Consider the following 18,991-nt stretch of genomic DNA (forward strand, 5'->3'; position numbering starts at 1 on the left):
TCAGGGTCTTTTTCCCTGCAACAGAATGAGTTTGGCACATAATGATCGGAGGCTGGACGTGTCCGGCGAAGCGAGGGCCCGGATCACTTGAGTCCCTCGTCTGTGCTCTTGAACATGAGGATGGCGTTGGAGATCTTGAGGGCGGGGCCTAGCTTGATGCTCATGATCTTCACAATGTCGGTCTGGGTCAGCAGCAGAAAAGCTTCGCCATCAATCATCTGGAGGGAGACAAACAGTGGCGGTGTGACCGGACGTGGAAGTGGCAGATTGAGAGGAGGGCAAAATACCTAATTCTGAATTTAGAGAGTTTATACCCGTCACCTGTCGCCTTTTACCAGCTGCAAACATCTCATAATAATGTGATAAATTACATTCACGTCAGGAAAGCATCATCAGTAAGAATGGAAAAGACTAAATTTGAACGTGTGCTCTCACCTCTTCCTTGAAAAGACGAGCCTGTTCTTCACAGCCAATTAAATTCTGCACAAACCTGAAGACCTGCAGGACAGATTTCAGCACATTTCAAAGCAATCAAGGCAGAGAAGTCCAAGAAAAAGGACAAGAACGCAGGCTCTAATGTTTGCTGACCTCCTCAACGCTCCATGCCGCCACCTGGCTGGAGTGAATGCCCTGAACGCCGGGCAGCAGCTTGCAGTGCTGCTCCCAGCACAGAGACAAAGTTCGGTCTGACTGACCGCTCAGAGCTGACATGAACAGTGACGGGTACACGCCCTCTGAGGACATGTCTGTGGAGACAGAGATTTCATGTCAAAGCTGCGAATAAACCTTTTTTCATTGTTGACTCCATATCTTAATTCATTAAAAGCAAGACATACTCTGGTAGTCTCTCTGCTGGTTCTTTCTGTATTTGGGAGGACGACCAATCCTGAAAACAAGGGAAAATATTAACGCAAGACCAAAACTAGAACCTGCACACGCATACGTACAAACACACATACGTTTACCTGCCACGGTAATGAGTCTTCTTGGTCCTCTGGCCAAAGAAGAGGTTTCTCTTGCACTCTGAGTCCGACAGCTCTGCCTTCAGCCTGCCCTGGTTGCGTTCAGCCAGCGGGCAGCCGGATATGCAGTGATGGGCGGTGAAACGACCGGTGACGTGACCTGAACCGTCGCAACCGGGAGTCGGACACTTCCTGTTTGAAAAAAATAGAGAAATTTAACACAAAGTCTGTTTTAATAATCGTGAATAAATCCTCAGATAAATGACGAGAAGACGGCGCTGACCTGTTGTGGAAGCTGTACTTGTTGGTTCTGGGGTGGTTGATGGGTTTACAGGGAACAGAGGAGGGGTAGGTGGACTGGCCTGTGGCAGGAGGCTCCCTGACACCTACAGACACGCAAATACAGAGCGGAAAAATTCAGTGGGATATCCTCAAACCCTCATGCACAGAAGCAGTATATGGTAGATTATACCATGATGATGACAACAAGTAGCGTAAAATACCAGGCCAGCTGAAACAAGGGCAACTGGACTTATTGGGTTTCTAGAAGAGGTTTCATCCAAGCAGCTTGACTAGCGAAGGAGTTGGGGTTTTATTAAGAACATGTGTGGGTGATGCTCACATGACTCGGGTCTGTTAATGGCCAGATAGTTGCTAGTGATTAGAGGAATCTATTTTGATCCTGTTTTCCTTCCCCAATGAATGGTACTCTAATGACTCCAGTATTCGCCAGAGACTCCAGTCTCAAGGTGTGGACACTTTTTGGGGACAGGTGTTAAGGCTTACATGAAACATCTTCAAGAAACCCTAAGTCCAGGTTGTTTTGTTTAGGACAGCTTAATGTAGATGGGTTTCTTTACCCCTCTTTCAAACTCTCTGTCTTCTCCGGCTAAAATATGTAAACTGTTGTCCTCAAAAAAGAGTCCCTTGTCCTTCAGGTGTAGGCGATTTCCTGGCCTGAAGTTTTCGCTCTCCCGTGTTGAGCCATGTGTTTTTGAGTGGGTTGTTTATTTCCTCCAGTGTACAAGCTTGTATCCCAACAATCTTTTAGAAATTAAGAAGCAACTTGGATGAAACGTCGTCAGTAAACCCAACAAGTTCAGTTGCCCTGGTTTCTGCTTGATTTCTTTTGGATGTACCTTGAACTGGATGGTTGAGAACCTCTTCCCGAACACAACGTCCTTTTACAGCTGCATATTTAGACCCTTTATTTATCATTTACATGTCATTCCCGCTGCTAAATTGAACAGAATCAAGCTCCAAGCAGAGTGATGGTTGCTACCGTGTGGTTGCTGTATTTTGGTGTCCCGCGGGGGAACTTTCAGCGGGTGACCGGTCGCCTCGCACCAGCCCGCTGGATGGATGTCTGGGTGATCCGAGTCCATCCACTCGTCGTAGACATGACTCCAGCCGTCGTAATGGACCTGAACGAGGAGAACAGATCGAGCCGTGACACATGAAATTACTGCACACACAGCTCAACAAATATAATGAGTCCAGCGTTGATTGCAAAGCTGTATGTTACAGTGTGGGTCCTGTGGGCCCTTATAAACCATTAGTGCTCCTACAAGCACGCTCAGTTAAAGCTGTAATGGACTCGAGGGCGCTCGAGACAAATATGAAACAATATCACATATGAGATCATAATCTTCATAACCTCTGATGTTTAACACGCCCACTATTACCTTGATGCGATGAGTCTCCACTTCCTCCACGGTGGCCACTCTGATCAGACCGGGACTTCTCTTGTCCACAGCCTCCAGTTTCATCTGAGGCTGGAAGCTGTGGGCGGCCCGCTAGAGAAACAGCAAAGGATGATGGGAAAAAACATTCAACTGCCATGTTGATCTTAACAACACAACATTTTTTGTTTCATTTTACTGTCAGGCGTCTTATATTCTAGTACTGAATGTGGTTTATACTTTGTTTTTGCAGTCAGTACACACATCGATCAGCCACAACATTAAAACCACCAATCTGTGAAGTGATTAACTTTGACGATCTCGTTATATTGCAAATAGTTCTTCTTGGTCCTGGCATTTATGTGGACCTTACTTTCATCTGTGTGTTCCCCCAGGTAAGCAACGTACACAAACATAATCCGTCAGAACAGGCCACCTTCTAACCCTAACTGCTCCGTGGTCCATTTCTGATGCTCAATGTGTCCACTGTAGGAGCTTTAAGCTGTGGACAAGGGTCAGCATGGACACCCTGACTGGTCTGCAGCTACGCGGCCTCATACAGCTCGTCTTCTGGATGACACACCCATGACCCTGTCGCCTGTTCACCTCTTCGTTGGACCCCTTTTGAGAGGTACTAACCACTGCTTTGAACCCAGTCTTCTAGCCATCATGATTTGGTCCTTGTCCAAAGTCTCTCAAATCCTTCCCTTTGTCCATTTGTCCTGCTTCTAACTTTGAGGACAGAATGTTGACCCACTGCCTAATATATCCCACCCTCTGACAGACGTCACGATATTGCACTTCACTTCAAGTGGTCATAATGTTGTGGATGACCAGTACATCTAAATTGGGCATAATGAACCTACTGCAGACTGTAATTATTAATACTATTTCACATTGATGTAGATTATTTTGTCTGGAGGCTGAAAACATTGTGCAGATTTAATTTTAAATTCAAATTTTTTTGTTGTACTTAATTTACTCCTCTTTTATTTTAACGCTCTCAGTGAATAAACTCAAAAACACCACATCTTTATTCTCACCACTTTAAAGGCGTCAGCAGCCACTGCCTTGGATCCGGTCTCCTCCAGGTACCGAGACCATGAGAACTGGCCGTGGTCTGGATAATCTGTTGAAGCAAAAAGAAAACAACTCACAAACAGTGAATATGAACTTAAATATTCATTATTGACATATTCGCCTGACTCCTTTACAACACATACTGTAGCTCACCCTGTATTCTTGATGCATGTGATTCGTAACCATCTGCAGCATCTTAATAACAATCTTTTTTTTATTCCAGACTCACATTTCTAAATTAGTTGTGTGCTCTTTGTTTAGAAGTGGAAAGAAGAACTATTGATCAACAGAACATGCTGGTCACCTTGGGGTGGCGTTAGGGGGAGGTTCCTCTCCTGGCACCAACCGATGGGGTGGATGTAAGGACTGCTGGCATCACACCTGCATATTTTAACAAACAGGAGACATTTCTGAGCGTTTACAGCATAAGTAGTGGAGGCTGATCTGGCGAAAGGTGATGAACAAACAGTGCTGCAGTTAGGAAGTTAGGATTCTGTGTTTTTTGGTTCGTTTGTGGGCAGTCGTAACTTCCTGTTTCGGTTTATGGGGTGCATGCTCAACCCAGAAACTATGATTCTGTACAGGAAATGACTAAGGAACTAGCTACTGATGAAAGTAGGGCACCTAATGAAGAAATGGTGCAATTATTAGGCAATTTTTGTTTCATATACAGCGGACTGACTGTAGCTCCAATCCAGTGCATTCATTAATTTTTTGTTTGTAACTTCTTGTCCTCTGGAGGGTCGCAGGTGGGATCTGGAGCCTATCCCAGCCAAGACAGGTCTCCAGTCTATCACAGGGCTAACACAGAGAGACAGGCAACCACTCACACTCACACCTGTGGCCAATTTAGAATCACCAATTTACCTAACGAGCATGTCTTTGGACGGTGGGAGGAAGCTGGAGTACCTGGAGAGAACCCACACAGACACAGAGAGAACATGCAAACTCCACACAGAAAGGCCCCAGTCGGCCTGGATTCAAACCTTCTTGCTGTGAGGCATCAGTGCTAACCACCACGCCACCGTGCCGCCCCTCAATACAATTCAATAGTACTAAAATTTAACCAGGTCCAAAAGTTTCCCAGCAGAACATTGAATTGTCACAAGATGGTCAATGTTATTCACTTCTCCTGTCAGTGGTTTTAATGTTGTGGCTGATCGGTGTAAGTAATTATCATTATTATACTATGCGTCAACAGATATAACAACTGACAGGCGGGAAACAGGATAAAACAGAATAATATAGTAGCTGTGTTTAGTAAAAGATTTAAATAAAGTTGCTTACAAAGCGTAACAATACGTTTAATTTGATTCAGTCTTTTCAATCATCATCTGTGTCTGGATGTTTACTTGCGCAAACAAACTCAATCTGATCCTCCTTTTCAAAACAGCCTGGGTGCAGCTGGACCGGCAGCAGGGCCAAGAAAACTAAATGAGATGTATCCACACCAAACAACGCTGCATCCCTCGACTGCAGGAAACATTAAATCCTCTCAATCTACACAGCTTTAAGCAAGTTTCTCAGCATTTCACAAATCCCCACCACGACACCAATTCATGACACGCTTCCCAAAGCCCGGAGACGCTCACCAGTAGTCGTACGTGTCGTCCCAGTTGTCAAAATGAACCAGGAAGCGGTCGTCCACCACGTCGGTGACGGTCGCGACGCAGATGAGCGAAGGGTTCATGCGGTCGACGGCCTCCAGCTTCATCCCCGTCTCGAAACCGCACTTCACATCCATCTAAACGGGGAAGACAAAGTAGTAGCTGGAGATTTTGGCAAGAGCGCCGTGGGCTGTGGAGGCAGGCTACGAGCAGACTGGCTGATAAATGATGAATGAGCTCCGCGAGAACTAAGCAGTGTTGAACACTGAAATGTGCTGTTTTGTTCGATCGCGTCTCAGTTTAGGAGGATGAAATGTTTAGGATGATGTCCTCTCGTGTCTCATGGAATATTTACAATACAGAAGAGAAAATTTTGACGAAGCAGTGCAACAACTACTGGCACAAGACTTCAATACAGCTAAAAATAAACCTCTTATTACAACTGCCTGACACTGCAGTTTCTCCCAGCCCTAAATCATTCACCTCATCCATTCACCTTTGCAGATAATACAACTACCGTATATTATACTGTACAGTGGCAGTTACCCTCCCAGGACTGGCAAAGAGTTCTTTGGGAGCCACTTGTGCTTTAGTCATTCTCAGATAGTTGGTCCAGGTAAACTCTTCCTCCTTACAGCCTGCAGGAAACACAGACAAAACAAAATTTAGACAGCTCACCTGGCTCTGAAAGGAAGCTAAATCCACCTAACGGCATCTCTAAATAGACTAATTAATAATCACCCTGTATAAAATATTCCTTAATTTTATCTTTTGTGTGATGATAAACCGGTGGCATTTCATTTTCTTTAACTGTGAAGATTTATCCTGTAAAAAATAAATAAAATAAAAATGCGGGAATAAGCATAAGTGAAGGACCTGCCATAGTGTTGTCACCTCTGACCTTTGGGAGTGTGCAGCTTGTGCCCCGTGCTCTCACACCAGCCTGCAGGGTGGATGTCGGGGGAGTTGGCGTTCACCCAGAAGTCGTGACAGTCGGAGTAGCCGTCAAAATGCAGCCTCAGCCGGTAACCGCAGACCTGCAGAGGACGCGGGGAGAGAAAGCAAAGCAGGCTTGGAGGAGACGACAGCTGACAACTGAGCGAACGCTAAATGAGACTAAATGGCGTGTTCCTTTTTTTTTTTTTTTGAGCGTAACTCTATCTGTTCAATTCATACAATTAGCCTGAGTGATTCCTCGGTCTGGATCGGCGCTCTGCACTGGCTTCCTGTCCTATCCTCCATTGGAGCAGTGTTCAGATGCATTCAAGCTGCTGCCTGATAAAAGATCTGCCAAACTGCCAATGGGGGCACTTGTCTGTGGGCTTTCAGTGTGCAAACTTCCGACTTGCGTACTCGGTAGCTCAGGGTTTGACAAGTTTGATTCTGAAGTAGACAAATGGATGGATCCTTGATAAAACAGCAGGGCAAGAGCGCACATTGATGAATGCCCTGTCTTGTGAGGCTATTTGACTTACAACGGAACGCACTACACCTCCATCCATGTCTCGTAACGACGCATGCATCATTCTTCACACTGCTCCCATCTGGTCGCAGATACAGGAACATCACGGCAGGGGCAGTTTTGTCCCCTCTGCTTTAGCGGCACTAAACGAAATACACCGTTAACTGTGCATCTATATAGGTATGTGTGTATAAATGTGTATATGTTCTCACGTGGGGCTCTGCAGAGACTGTGGCGACAAAGGACAATAAAGAATTAATCTATTTGGCCACTTTGATTTCTGAATGTAAGTCACTTATAGCAGAGGTCTTCAACTGGGGGTCCGCGAGCCCTAGGGCGTCCGAGGAGTTACTGCAGGGGGGTCGTGAAAGTTTTGGTTGATTAGACATTTTTTTTATTCCCCCTGCAATTTTTTCCACAAATTTAAATGTCTTTAAATACACATATACATAAGTAGGGGGTCCCCGCTCCATCTCTCCATCAGTTTGGTGGTCCTTGGCCTGGAAAATGTTCGGACCCCTGACTTATAGTAGTAGTAGTATAGTATTTGTGTGAGGCTGATTTTAAAGTGTTCTTTCATATCTGGTTTTGTGCTGCTTTGTTAATGGAGCAGGGACAAGTCTTAGTTTTCTACTTTTACTTCCACAAAGTCGCCAGCGCACCCTCACACAGGAATTATTCTGTCTGGAGACGTCAGGTTCGACTGAGTAGTCACCAGAAAGAGCAGGAAAAGTGTTAACGGGTTAACAGGTGAACAGGTTAATGGACGTCTGTCTCACCTCGGCCACGGTGAGGACGAAGTACATGGACGGATGCTGCGGGTCGATGCCCTCCAGCTTCATCCCCTGTTTAAAGCCGTTCTTCACTGTTGGCACTCTCTGGGACTGGACACACGGGATACGAACGTCTCAGGACAATGAAAGCACCCATTAAATTAAACCCGAATTTCCATGCACGCATGCATTTAAGATAAATGCTCTTCTCCTTCTCCCTCCATTGACATTGCCGCACCCTTGTTTGATCTGAGCAACACATTTACCCCCAGCCGCCGTAGACAGACCTGCAGAGGTTATAAAACAAACGTGTGTCGTGTTTACTGCAGACGTACCTCTTGGAAAAGCTTGTTGGGAGCAGCAACAGTCTTGGTGTCCTCCAGATACTGAGCCCACGTCCACTGCTCCGTCTTACTGTCTCCACCTGAACCAGAAACACCAGCTAATCCGTGTCATGTGCATTAAAGGAGGATAATGTAAGTCTGAAAGGCTAAAGTAAATGATCAGTCCAACCTCCTCTGATGTGTTGGCCGTCAGCTTTAGAATCATCAGTTTTTTCATCCTAAAAAACATCAAATAAGAAATATATTCAGACTTTTGGTTAAAGAAATATCTACTATCCTTGATCTACTTGAAATAAAACGACATTACACCCATAACTGACTAAACCCATGAGCACATCTGATTATCTGTGGACGTTAAATGCAAGTCAGCGCTGTCCCACCGTGCCCTCGATGTCAGAGTCTTCCTCAGATGGGCTCAGGTACTCCTTCCTCTTCCTCTTCCTCATGGGTTTCAGGTGATCGGGGTTAAGGGAGGAGACCCTCCCGCCTGCGGGCACCTTCTCGATACCGATGCTCCTCCTGTAGGGCGAGGAGGACAGGTGAGCTACACGTGTGACGCAGGGACGTGAACACGCAGGAAAAAAAAGATGTTTTGAAACACACTTGTCGGTGATGGGGTCTCTGCGTAGCTCCTCTGCGTAGTTCCTCTGAGCTCTGGGGTCGTGGTTCTGCTGCACCGGACCGAACTGGACTTCGGGTTTGACCGGCACCAACCTCTCTGGCTCCGCGGCGGCACCTCTCACAGAGCTAACGGTGGCCGACACTTCTGACGCAAAGGAAAAGAAGACAAGGACACGGGGGAAGACTGGTGATGTCTCCTCTGTGAGTTTTTAAGCTTCTAAATGTCTGATTGTTGCTTGATATTTTCGACACACTGATCTGCAGCTGCACCCTCTTCACTTGTCGAGAGGATGCTATGCTGCAGCTGGTTTAATTGTCACTCATTGTCTGCCTAATACGCGAAACAGCTGATGGTTGAAAAGGTCACAGGCTGTGAAATCCTACAAATAAGAGAGCGTGCATGTAAAGCAAGCGACACCTGCAAACACGCACAGATTTAATTTTTTGCAATCATTGACCAGATACGTGCTCTGATATAAGAGGAGATGCAGGTATTTGTGTGTTTCAGTAAAACAGAGCATTTCGTGTTTCAGCGCTGTGATGTTGATTCAGCCTTATGTAACCGTGACTCTTACCTGGCTTGTCTGGAGCACTTTCTGCGTCAGTGGATCTCCCAGAAGTCCCTGCTGCTGGTTCAGAGCTGCTGCTGCCGGTGGTCCCCGGGGTAATCAGCGTGCTCAGAGTCCCTACGTCACTCACACAGAACTACAACACAAACACACACACGTTGCATTTATCCACGTGTAAATGACATGGATCCATCTGTCAGAATAGCTCCTGATGTTTCACTTTCCTGTATCAGGCCTCGTCTGTTCTAATCTGGATTCTTTCAGAGTCTGCAGCTGCGCCCTCTTTGATCATTTTAATTATTCAGGGTTTGGATGAGATATTACCGCGCACTTCTGTTTAATCTGAGAAAATGTGCATCAGATTTTGGCTTCGCTACGGTGGCCTCCTTGACTCTACTGCAGGTCAAGTTTTAAATCCGGTCACAACAGATGATTGCTGCAGTTACATGCACATGATTAGGTATTGTTGCCTTCACAGGACTGTTTCCAGTTGAAACAAAAATTTAAAAATGCCAAAATTCACATTTGAACCCAGGTGCTGCTTACAAATACAGAAACACGTTGAAGTCAGAAGCGATCGCTTTACCTTGATGTTGCTACTTGGCAGGATGGCCATCCCCTCCTTCCACCCCAGGACGTGGACGATGCTACAAGCCCCGCCCACCTGTGCTGTCAGTGCGGGCGTGGCCATCTCATTGACCCTGCCACCTTTACCTGGGTTTCCCACGGCAACGGCTGGGGTCACCTCCACCTTCTGATGGCCAGGAGCTGAGGAAAGCATTCAGATTTATAAGCTTTACGACTATTGACCTGAAATAAAAAAGCACTTGTAGCCATCTGGGTCAAGCTGAAACTGAACTTATTTGAGTTTTCTTGAAAGACGTGTCACCACTCATCCAAGTGTCCTATGTCAGGTGTCTGTCTGAACAGACACCAATTACAGGTGATAACAACCACATATGTTCCCAATAGAAACCTCAGCTCCCCACCACTCATTTCGAACTGGATGAAACATCCTCAGCAAGACTCAAACAAGCCGCCGTACGTTTTACCGCCGTGCCCTTCGTCGGTCGACCGCTCCTGTGGAGGGTAGCGGTCGTCTCAAACCTCCTCCATTTCTTCACAATCTGTCTGACTGTCGATTTGTGGACACCGAACTCCTTAGAGATGGTTTTGTAACCCTTTCCAGCCTGATGAGCCACGACAACTTTTTTCCTGAGCTCCTCGGAAAGCTCCTTTGTCCGTGCCATCGTGCGCAGTGAAGCTCAGGCTGTGATAAACTCCTAAAAATTTGATTTCTTTTCCCAACATAACAAGGCACTGAACAACACCTGAGTCTCATCACGCTGATTGGAAACACTTCTGAGCAGATGGACTCTGATTTGACCTTGAAATTAACCCGTGATCCTTGAGGTGCACTTACTTTTGCACCACACATATATTTAACACTGGCTAACATTCCCAAATACACAAGCACATTTTTTACGTTTCATTTGGGTTTTCTTTGCCTACTTTACGGACTTCATCGATGTACTTGAGTCATTTTTTTGCGACAATGGAGAAAATTCCAAGGGGTGCAAATATTTTTAACAGCGGCTCCGTTTAACTCCCTGATCTCCTACGACCGTGTCCCGTTAAGGTCGCTCAGGTCTGCTTGCCTGTAGGTTATCCCCAGAACAAAGCTGAAGCTCAGGGGACATCGTTTGTCTGCAGCTGCAGCCATTAAACTCTTTAATAGTTTGCCTCTGTGTGTTAGGCTGGCCCAGACACTGCCTGTCTTTAAAACAGTTCTTAAATTAAATTTTAGTGTAACAAAGTGTGTTTAAAGCAGTACTTTTGTGTTTTTTTTACAGTACATCGACAATGACACTGACAAGTCCTGTTGCCTTTTATTTTTAAAAAAGTGTGCAGCATTGAAGGAAATCACCTGATCACCATCTGCGCTTAAATTAGTATGAGGTGTAGCTGCAGCTTTTGGTGCATGCCACCCCCCTTTTACTTCCTGTCTCACTCTGCTTGCAACTGCGGATAAAAGGTCATCTTTATTTTAAACCATATATGTGATGTAAAGCCTTGTGACAACAAGTCTGTTGTAACAAGTCACCGTCAATCAGAGGGAAGGCCGCGGCTCAGTAGGTAGAGACAAGATCTCTCAGAAATGGACCATACGCTGAAATGTCCTTGAGCAAGACACTGAACCTTATCTTTGTGATGTAACTTATAGTGATTTGCTCCATGAAATCTTAATCTTAATTTGCAAAGGAATCAAATGTCTGCTATTTGCTTTGCAATTACACGCAGCAAAGAGAAGCAGCTGCCATTTAAACAGATGAAACCAGAGAATATGTTGTGTTTTTTGTTATTGTTTTGCTTGATTTGCTGATTATATCAGGTGTTCAGTTGTTTCTAAGTAGTTAAACTGGTGCTATAACGTAGCGTATGTAGCGTCTTCAATCATTCTCAAAAGATCAGCTGGTCACATTGCACATTATCACAAAAGAAATGCTGCAGGCAGCATTCAAACCACATCAAAAACAATCAATAGGACATACACCGATCAGCCACAACATTAAAACCACTGACAGTAGAAGTAAATATCACTGACCATCTTGTGACAATTCAATGTTAATTCAATGTGTGGATGTTACTTAGACATGTACCACCCACCTAGACCAGACCAGGCACCCCCACCCCATAGCAATAACTCTCCTTGATGGCAGCAGCCATCCCCAGCAGGATGCAGCCTGACACAGGAACACACATAAAAACGCTTTAGGAACAACTAAAAAACAAACTTGAAGAACAGCAGAAGGTGTTGACCTGGCCTCTAAATTCACTAGATCCTAAACTGATCCACAGAGGCATCTGATCTCAACCCATAGGACCCAAAGGCCCCCCACTAACAACATTCTGTTGCCAGACACCACAGGACACCCTCAGAAGACAGAAAGCCTACACAATATTAGGAAGGTGGTCATAATGTTATGCCTGATCAGTGTATAATAAGCACCAATGAGTTATTATAAAGATTTTGAATGCAGTCTGAAACATGTTGTTGTGGATGTAAACACTGTAGGAAACTTAACAGCGGTCAGAGGACAGGGTCGGTGTCTCGATCAGCAACACGGTAGGACATAATCGTGGATATAGAATCTGGTTCTCTCAAACCTGGGCTCACCTGGCAGGAGGAGAGCTGCGGTAGCGTGGGGCTGGGGCCGGGCCTTCTTGGCCACCCCATCGCTCCCACAGATGAGGATGGTCTCGCCCGGGGACGAGGACGCCGGCTCCACAGGGGTGCAGTCTGGTTCTTTGGATGGAGCCTCCATATTTACTTTGGCACTCATGATCCCAGTCTCTTGTGCTGGAGCACTGGAAAGTAGAGGAACGGGGGGGAAAAAGGCTTTACAAGTGCAAGAAGAGAGTCAGAGGATGGACAGAAGAAGTGGGATTCCTCCTCTTTATGAGTATGTGTGTGTGTGTGTGTTTATTCATCCAAGGCAGGGTTCACCCTACAAAATGGTTTGTGCCACTTTCTTAATTTTACTGACAGGGAAACCAGTTTATACAAGAGGTTTAATCCAAAAATAAAAAATGAGGGGTCCCATTTCACGCCAAGCAGCCATGACCCCGTATAACTTTGTAACAACCATCCATTACCACCAAAGAAAGACGGCACGCCAATATTTACGCACAGGTCCACACACACACACACACACACACACACACACAAAATACAGCATTTCAGTTAAAATGGCGGAGGATCTCAAATCCTTGAGGCAAAAAAATAAAATAAAAAAATGTGCAAGAGCGGTCTCTCAGTTCCTGTGAAAATCCCATTTAGTGAAAAATGAGCCATTCCGGTTTCATTTCTAATGAATGAGCAAACATTTCACCTCCTGACAACGTTAAGTAGATTTCAGTAAATCCCGGCGCTTCTAATGTTTAAATCTATTTTAACTCGACTGGGTAAATTAACCGCCAAGAGGCATCACTGTTATCACCGTCACGTTTATGTGATAAAGATGAAAAGCTTTGTGGTTGATTACATCCAGTCGCCAGACGGTTTACCATGAGAAATAATAATGATTAAAATAGCCGCTTTGTTTTTTTTTTTTTTAATACCACAGTTGGTTAAAAGATGCTCGTACATGCTGCACTTAGAGAAAATGTGAAAATAAATTCGTGTTTGCAGATTTCAGGAACTGAAATTTGGGCTTACCAGCTCTGATCTCCTGCGGCTCCGGGGCTCAGACTGCGCATGCGCGGGTCCACAGTACTGTCAAGCTCCAACATAACGGCGAAAAAAAAAAAAAAAAAAACACATTTCCAATGGTCGAAAATAATGCAGAGCTGTTATCGATTAGACTGGAGATAATCTAATCTGAACCACTTTAATTATTTTTTAAACATCAACATGAGGCTTCTGCTTTAATCCCTACCACTCCCCAAAATAAAAACAGTAGCCTCAGCTCTGGGAGGACCACCCCTTTAATGAAAAAGCGTTTATTATATAATTAGCTGGATATAGGTCATGTCGATACTGCAGTCAAGGTTTTTTTATGATCCCGACACAAAGAGACATCAAACTGCAATTTTATTTTTTTTAATTAAGATCTTTATTTGAACTTACAATTAAAAAACAAAACAAACAAAAAAAAAAAAAACATGTAGAGCTGCATTCAGTTAGACTGATGTTTACACAAGATGTTTCAGAAATGTGAATACATGAACTTGTGTCCAATAGCAGAAACTACTTCATACAAACTTCAAAATTTACCAAAACCCTTTAATGTTTAAACTTGCAGGACAAAAAAAAGAAAAGAAAATGACATCGTAATGAAAATACTTCAGAAATGAGATGAAGCTCTGATCAAACATAAATCCATGAAGAAAAATTAGGACAGCTACAAAAACATGACTTTTTTGTTTGTTTCTCAGTGCTGATTACTGTCTATGTACAAGTTTAAAAAGGATCCAAAACAATCCACCCACAATGCAAGTTGTTCCAAAAAAAGAAAGATATATAAACCCTTATTTTTATTTTTTTTGTAAATGCGTTGTTCTGTGGTACAAGCTCGTTAAACGCCGACTCCTTGAGAAAGCAATTAATAGAGAGAAACCAGATCCAAAGGGCAAAAGGTCCTAGAGCTGTAGCCAAATGCCACTTTTCTCCCACAGTCATGCAAGCTTAATTAAGACCACACCAATACAGCTCTATTAAATGAAGACTCCTCCAGACATTATGGACAGGGGGGGGGGGGACACCTACGGTAAACTCAATAAAACGACAAGCAAAGTAAATCTCCGCTAAGCTGTAAAGAGCTTTTAATGAAATCAGACTGGTGAAATAAACGCCAACAAAAAAAAAATATCAGATCAACTCTAGGTTTTAAAGACTAACCGACGTTTCTGAAATGAATTAGGCCGATTCTATTTAGGAGGCAGACAATTGAAATCGACTCCAAAAAAAGTAGCCCTGGCATTATTGTGCGTCGTCCAATAAACTGCATTATAACGCGTAGAGACGTTGCGCGCTCGGAGGAGAGAAGTCGACGGGTCAGGAAGCATAAGCCGGTTATTACGACACTGCTCACTATGTACAGCATGAGGATCAAGCTCAGCAATAAGAAAAACAAACTCCTGCCTTCGCCTCCGCTAATCCTGAGAAGCTGACCGAGACCGCGAGCGAGACCTCGAGCGGGACTTTGAGCGGGAGGCGGAGCGCTTCTCCCTCGACTTGGAGCGCCGGTCGTCCTCTTGCGGGGACCGGGAGGCAGATTTGGCGGGATGCTCTTCCTTTCCGTTCTCCACCGGGGAAGGCGATCGGCTGCGGGACTTCTTGTCGACGGACATCTCCTTCGACCGGCTGCGAGAATCCCGCTCAGACTTTACCTTAGAGCGGCTCTTTGAGCGGGACTTGGATTTCCGGTCGGCCGAGCGAGACCTAGATTTGCGAGAGCGCGAACGAGATTTGGATTTGTGGGACCCGGAACGGGACCGGCGGTTGCGTGAGCGTGATTTGTCGTCTCCTGACTTGGAGCGAGATTTCCTCCCAGACCTGGAGCGGGAATGGTGACGTCTCTTGTTGCTACGAGAACGAGACCTGTAGGAATAGAAGACACTTTTTAACTTTATGTTGGGTACAACTGTAAAAACCTTCGTTACTGACCCAAACCAGAACAAAAATTTTTTATTCTCCATCTAGGATACACTGATCATCACCTTGAGTGGGATCTGGAGCGGCTCCTTGAACTCCTGTGGCTCCTGCTGCGAGAGCGACGACGACTACGAGATCTAAAGATGACAGCACAAAAATAAATAAATAAAACTGTGACCAAAAACAGAGCCTGTGCATCTTATGAATCTGCAACTATGAAGCACCAGAGAAGTGAAACTGGGTCCTCACCTGGAGCGGCTGCCAGAGTAGGACCTTCGCTTGCGTGGCCGGTCCTCCACCAGGCGGATCTTGCGCCCGTTGATGTCAGTACCGTCCAGTTTGTCCAGGGCCCTCTTCATGTCCGAGTGGGACCGGAACTCGATCACTCCCTCATTGGTGCGTTCCTTGTGGGCGTCTGCGTAGGTCACCTCACCTGCCTGACGCATGAAGTCCTGGTAGACACAAAGAAAAAACAAAATGAGACCAGACTCTAATCCTGTCTGAATGTTTCAGGAGCTGGAACTGACGATAACCATGATCAACAAAACACGGCCTGTGTTTAGAGACGTACCTTGAGGTCCTGCCAACTACAGCGGCTGGACAAGTTCTCCACAACGAGGCGGTACTCTGTACGGACTGGAGGTCCATACTTGTCCCTGCCAGAGCGGCTCCGGCTGCTGTAACCGCTACCTTTAAACACAACAGCACATGAAAAGTTAGAAACAATCAAACAGACCGAGACACAAAGAACTACTGGTCTGGGCTATCAAACGAACACAGGGCAGTGACTTGTCAGATCAAAGGCCATAGGGGTATAAATTTGACCTCAACATCCCAAGGAGTCCCTCTGATCCCAAACACAAAGCTTCAGATAAGTCATCTACTAGCCACTGCATGGGCTCTTTAAAATGTGTATTGTTCAGCGTTTTGATGTTGTTCCCTGCTGCAAAGAACACCACTGCATCCGTTTCCAGCAATACAAAGCCTGTCTTACTTCAGTACATCACACTGTGATGTTTAAGCTGCATAAACAAATGGACAGTGATGTTCTTTCAAGACCTCTGAACCCTGTAACACAAACAGAAAGGAAGCATCCACATAGGTTGTGGTCAAGGGCACTGTTCGATCAAATTGAGTGAGAGCAGTGTAAAGAACACACCAATTGATACTTGTTATTTTTTTACCGGCTGTCAGTCTGAAACTTCCTTTTCCAGTTTTGCACTTACAAGTTTTCTTTAGATGCAAGTTCTTTACTAGAGCCGATCCACTTATGTTTGCTGTCAACATAAAAACCAATGGCAATCCTCACCATCGCCCCTGGTCTATTGGCAAAAGGCTGCTGTCATCATGGCTTCCGGTTAGGTCAGCCAAGGATCAAGGGGGGCAAAGGTCACACACACATTGTAAGGTGAAAGCCAAGGCCAAACGGGACAGGCAGTCATCTTAGCCAGTCATCTTTAGCCTCAATGGACTCTCAGCCTCAGCCCGCAACTGGACTCTTTCAAATTGAAACATCAAGGACTTTTGTTAATGTTGAATATATATAAAAAAAATATATATACCAATGTTAAAAATACACATTTCACAAGAAAATGTTAGTCTAAACCTAATGATTCAGATAAAACTACACTAGCTAGTTCTGAAGTGATTGTTTTATGCTTTTTTATCTGTGATGCAATCAAGAAATTTGGGAAAAAATTCTGAACTTCCTCACGGGGCTAACCAAAGTAAAGTAAAAAATATAATCCAAGAAAACCGTGATAATTATCTTATGTATTCCCACTTTACTTCCCTACGCTTGGCCTTTGAAGGCTCTGACTTGCAGAATACTGCTCCTTGTGGACGATGAGCCACAGATCAACCGTGTGCAGCCCATGATCTCCAAGGAGGAGCAAAAACCTGCAGGTCATCGACCCTCGGAGGTCAAAACAAACCTAATGTTTTAGAGAGATGAGATCGAGCAAAAAACAAAAAGTGATACCCTGAATGAAAAGAATGCAGATGAGTCCTGGATGCATGTGTGTTTGTCCATTTTGGTGAAACTACTGTATAATATATAAACTATAAGAAAATGGCAGCATGCAATCTTGAGTCATAATAAACAGGTAGCTGACATGACTCATAAACATGGTATTCCAGCCTTCTGGCTATAAACAGTTGCCCTCTACATTAAATAAATAAATAAATAAATAAATAATAAATCACAAGCAAACTGAAATATCTAAACTTGTGCGGCAAACTTTTGTTTAAAGTATGAAAAACACAAACGGCTCTCTGTGCAGTCCACATCGACACCTCACCCCAAGGGAAACAGGGAAGAGAGGGTATCTTATAATAGACTGCACTTACTGCGCCCACCACCCCAATAACCCCCACCGTAGCCATCTCGGTCTCGACGTGGGCCCCTGGCATGTTCGACGATCACCCGCTCTCCGCACAGCTCCTTCCCGTTCAGCTCGTACACGGCATCGTCGGCGTCCCGGTTGTCTTCGAATTCCACGAATCCATAGCTGAATTAAAAAAAAAAAAAAAAAAAAAATAAACACCACAGCAATTTTATTCTCAAATCTGCACAGGACACTACAACAACTTGCGTGGATCTTACTCGATTTATAAAAAAAAAAAGCCGTTGAACCACACCGACCTAGCTAGCTTAGTTACCGTTAGCCTGGCCCACGCTAGCTCCCGCTACAGCCACATACAAAGACGCCATGTTTGCCATGCGACATTTGCCACACGGGCAAGAACAAAGTTGTGCAAACACTTTAAAATTTACTCAAATCCACGGAACTCACACATAAACACCCAGATTGTGCTACTTTAAAAACTGTATTGATTTTAAAGATTAAAATAGAGTTGACTGGGGAAGCTGAAGCATTCAGTGCCAGCGGTTACCGCAGTTACCGCTAAAAGCTAGCTAGCTAGCTAGCTAGCTGTGTAACACGTTTGCGCTTCCATAAATAAAACGTACCCGTTTTTTAAATCGATTTCCATAAGCTTTCCATATCCGCTGAAAAATCGTTGAATGTCTTTTTCGCGGACATGATAGCTCAGTCGTCCAATATAAACTCGAGGCATGCTTTTTTATTTTATTTTATCCAGCTACCGTTGTTCTAGACTATTCCTCGCGACAGCTCGGTCACAAGCTGGCTGCTGCTGCTACCGTTAGCTATGCGAGCTTTCAACGGAAACAACGGACGCACGAGTAAACCCAGCCAGCCAATAGGAGCGAAGCATTTCCGGTATCAAACTTCAAATTAAAAGCCCGTGTTTCAACGTTAACAACTAAGAAAACGAGAAAATAATGTTTCATTCAAGTAAAACTTATTAAAATCACAATTATTAAGTCGCATTTCCTCAAATGTCATTCATGTGAACTATGTTATTTGTACACTAGACTTGTGCTTTATCTCCAGCTTCAATATAAGCTAATAACAGTATTTAATACACAGCTAAAAATATTAAAGGAACACTTCTGGGATAATGATCTGTCACTTTCACCTGCTTTGGTGTTCATGAAATTAAAAAGTGCAACGGATGGATAACGATGAGATGATCCCCAAAACAAGGAATGACTTTACAGTTACTCTAGGAGAGCAGGACAGGGCAGTAGAAGGTCCTCAACCCGTCAGCGGGACTGTTATCTGCTCCTTTTTGCAAGAAGGAACAGGATGAGGACAACTAGAGCCCGACAATTTTATTTATTTATTTTTACCTCCAGCAGGTCACTGGTG

General features: G+C 44.6%; 2 protein-coding genes across 2 annotated transcripts; both read right to left on the bottom strand.

Moving 5' to 3' along the window:
• On the bottom strand, window positions 1-12,479 carry l3mbtl1 (L3MBTL histone methyl-lysine binding protein 1). Its single transcript, XM_084552652.1, has 21 exons — window positions 12,279-12,479; window positions 9,687-9,868; window positions 9,107-9,236; window positions 8,514-8,673; window positions 8,291-8,429; window positions 8,080-8,128; window positions 7,902-7,990; window positions 7,573-7,677; window positions 6,233-6,368; window positions 5,878-5,969; window positions 5,317-5,468; window positions 4,029-4,105; window positions 3,688-3,773; window positions 2,648-2,758; window positions 2,245-2,386; window positions 1,246-1,348; window positions 966-1,154; window positions 837-886; window positions 589-746; window positions 436-498; window positions 1-218 (listed from the first exon to the last, which is right to left on the bottom strand). Exons 1-21 carry the CDS (start codon window positions 12,442-12,444, stop codon window positions 84-86), a joined length of 2,514 nt encoding a protein of 837 aa, XP_084408778.1. The 5' UTR covers window positions 12,445-12,479; the 3' UTR covers window positions 1-83.
• Window positions 12,480-13,872: 1,393 nt separating this feature from the next.
• On the bottom strand, window positions 13,873-18,449 carry LOC311494065 (putative splicing factor, arginine/serine-rich 2). Its single transcript, XM_084552914.1, has 6 exons — window positions 18,229-18,449; window positions 17,607-17,767; window positions 15,829-15,947; window positions 15,507-15,709; window positions 15,323-15,394; window positions 13,873-15,203 (listed from the first exon to the last, which is right to left on the bottom strand). Exons 1-6 carry the CDS (start codon window positions 18,333-18,335, stop codon window positions 14,756-14,758), a joined length of 1,110 nt encoding a protein of 369 aa, XP_084409040.1. The 5' UTR covers window positions 18,336-18,449; the 3' UTR covers window positions 13,873-14,755.
• Between the last annotated feature and the right edge of the window lie 542 nt (window positions 18,450-18,991).

This window comes from Chelon labrosus (assembly GCF_963514085.1).
Source record: "Chelon labrosus genome assembly, chromosome: 10".
In the NCBI taxonomy this organism is placed as follows: domain Eukaryota; kingdom Metazoa; phylum Chordata; class Actinopteri; order Mugiliformes; family Mugilidae; genus Chelon; species Chelon labrosus.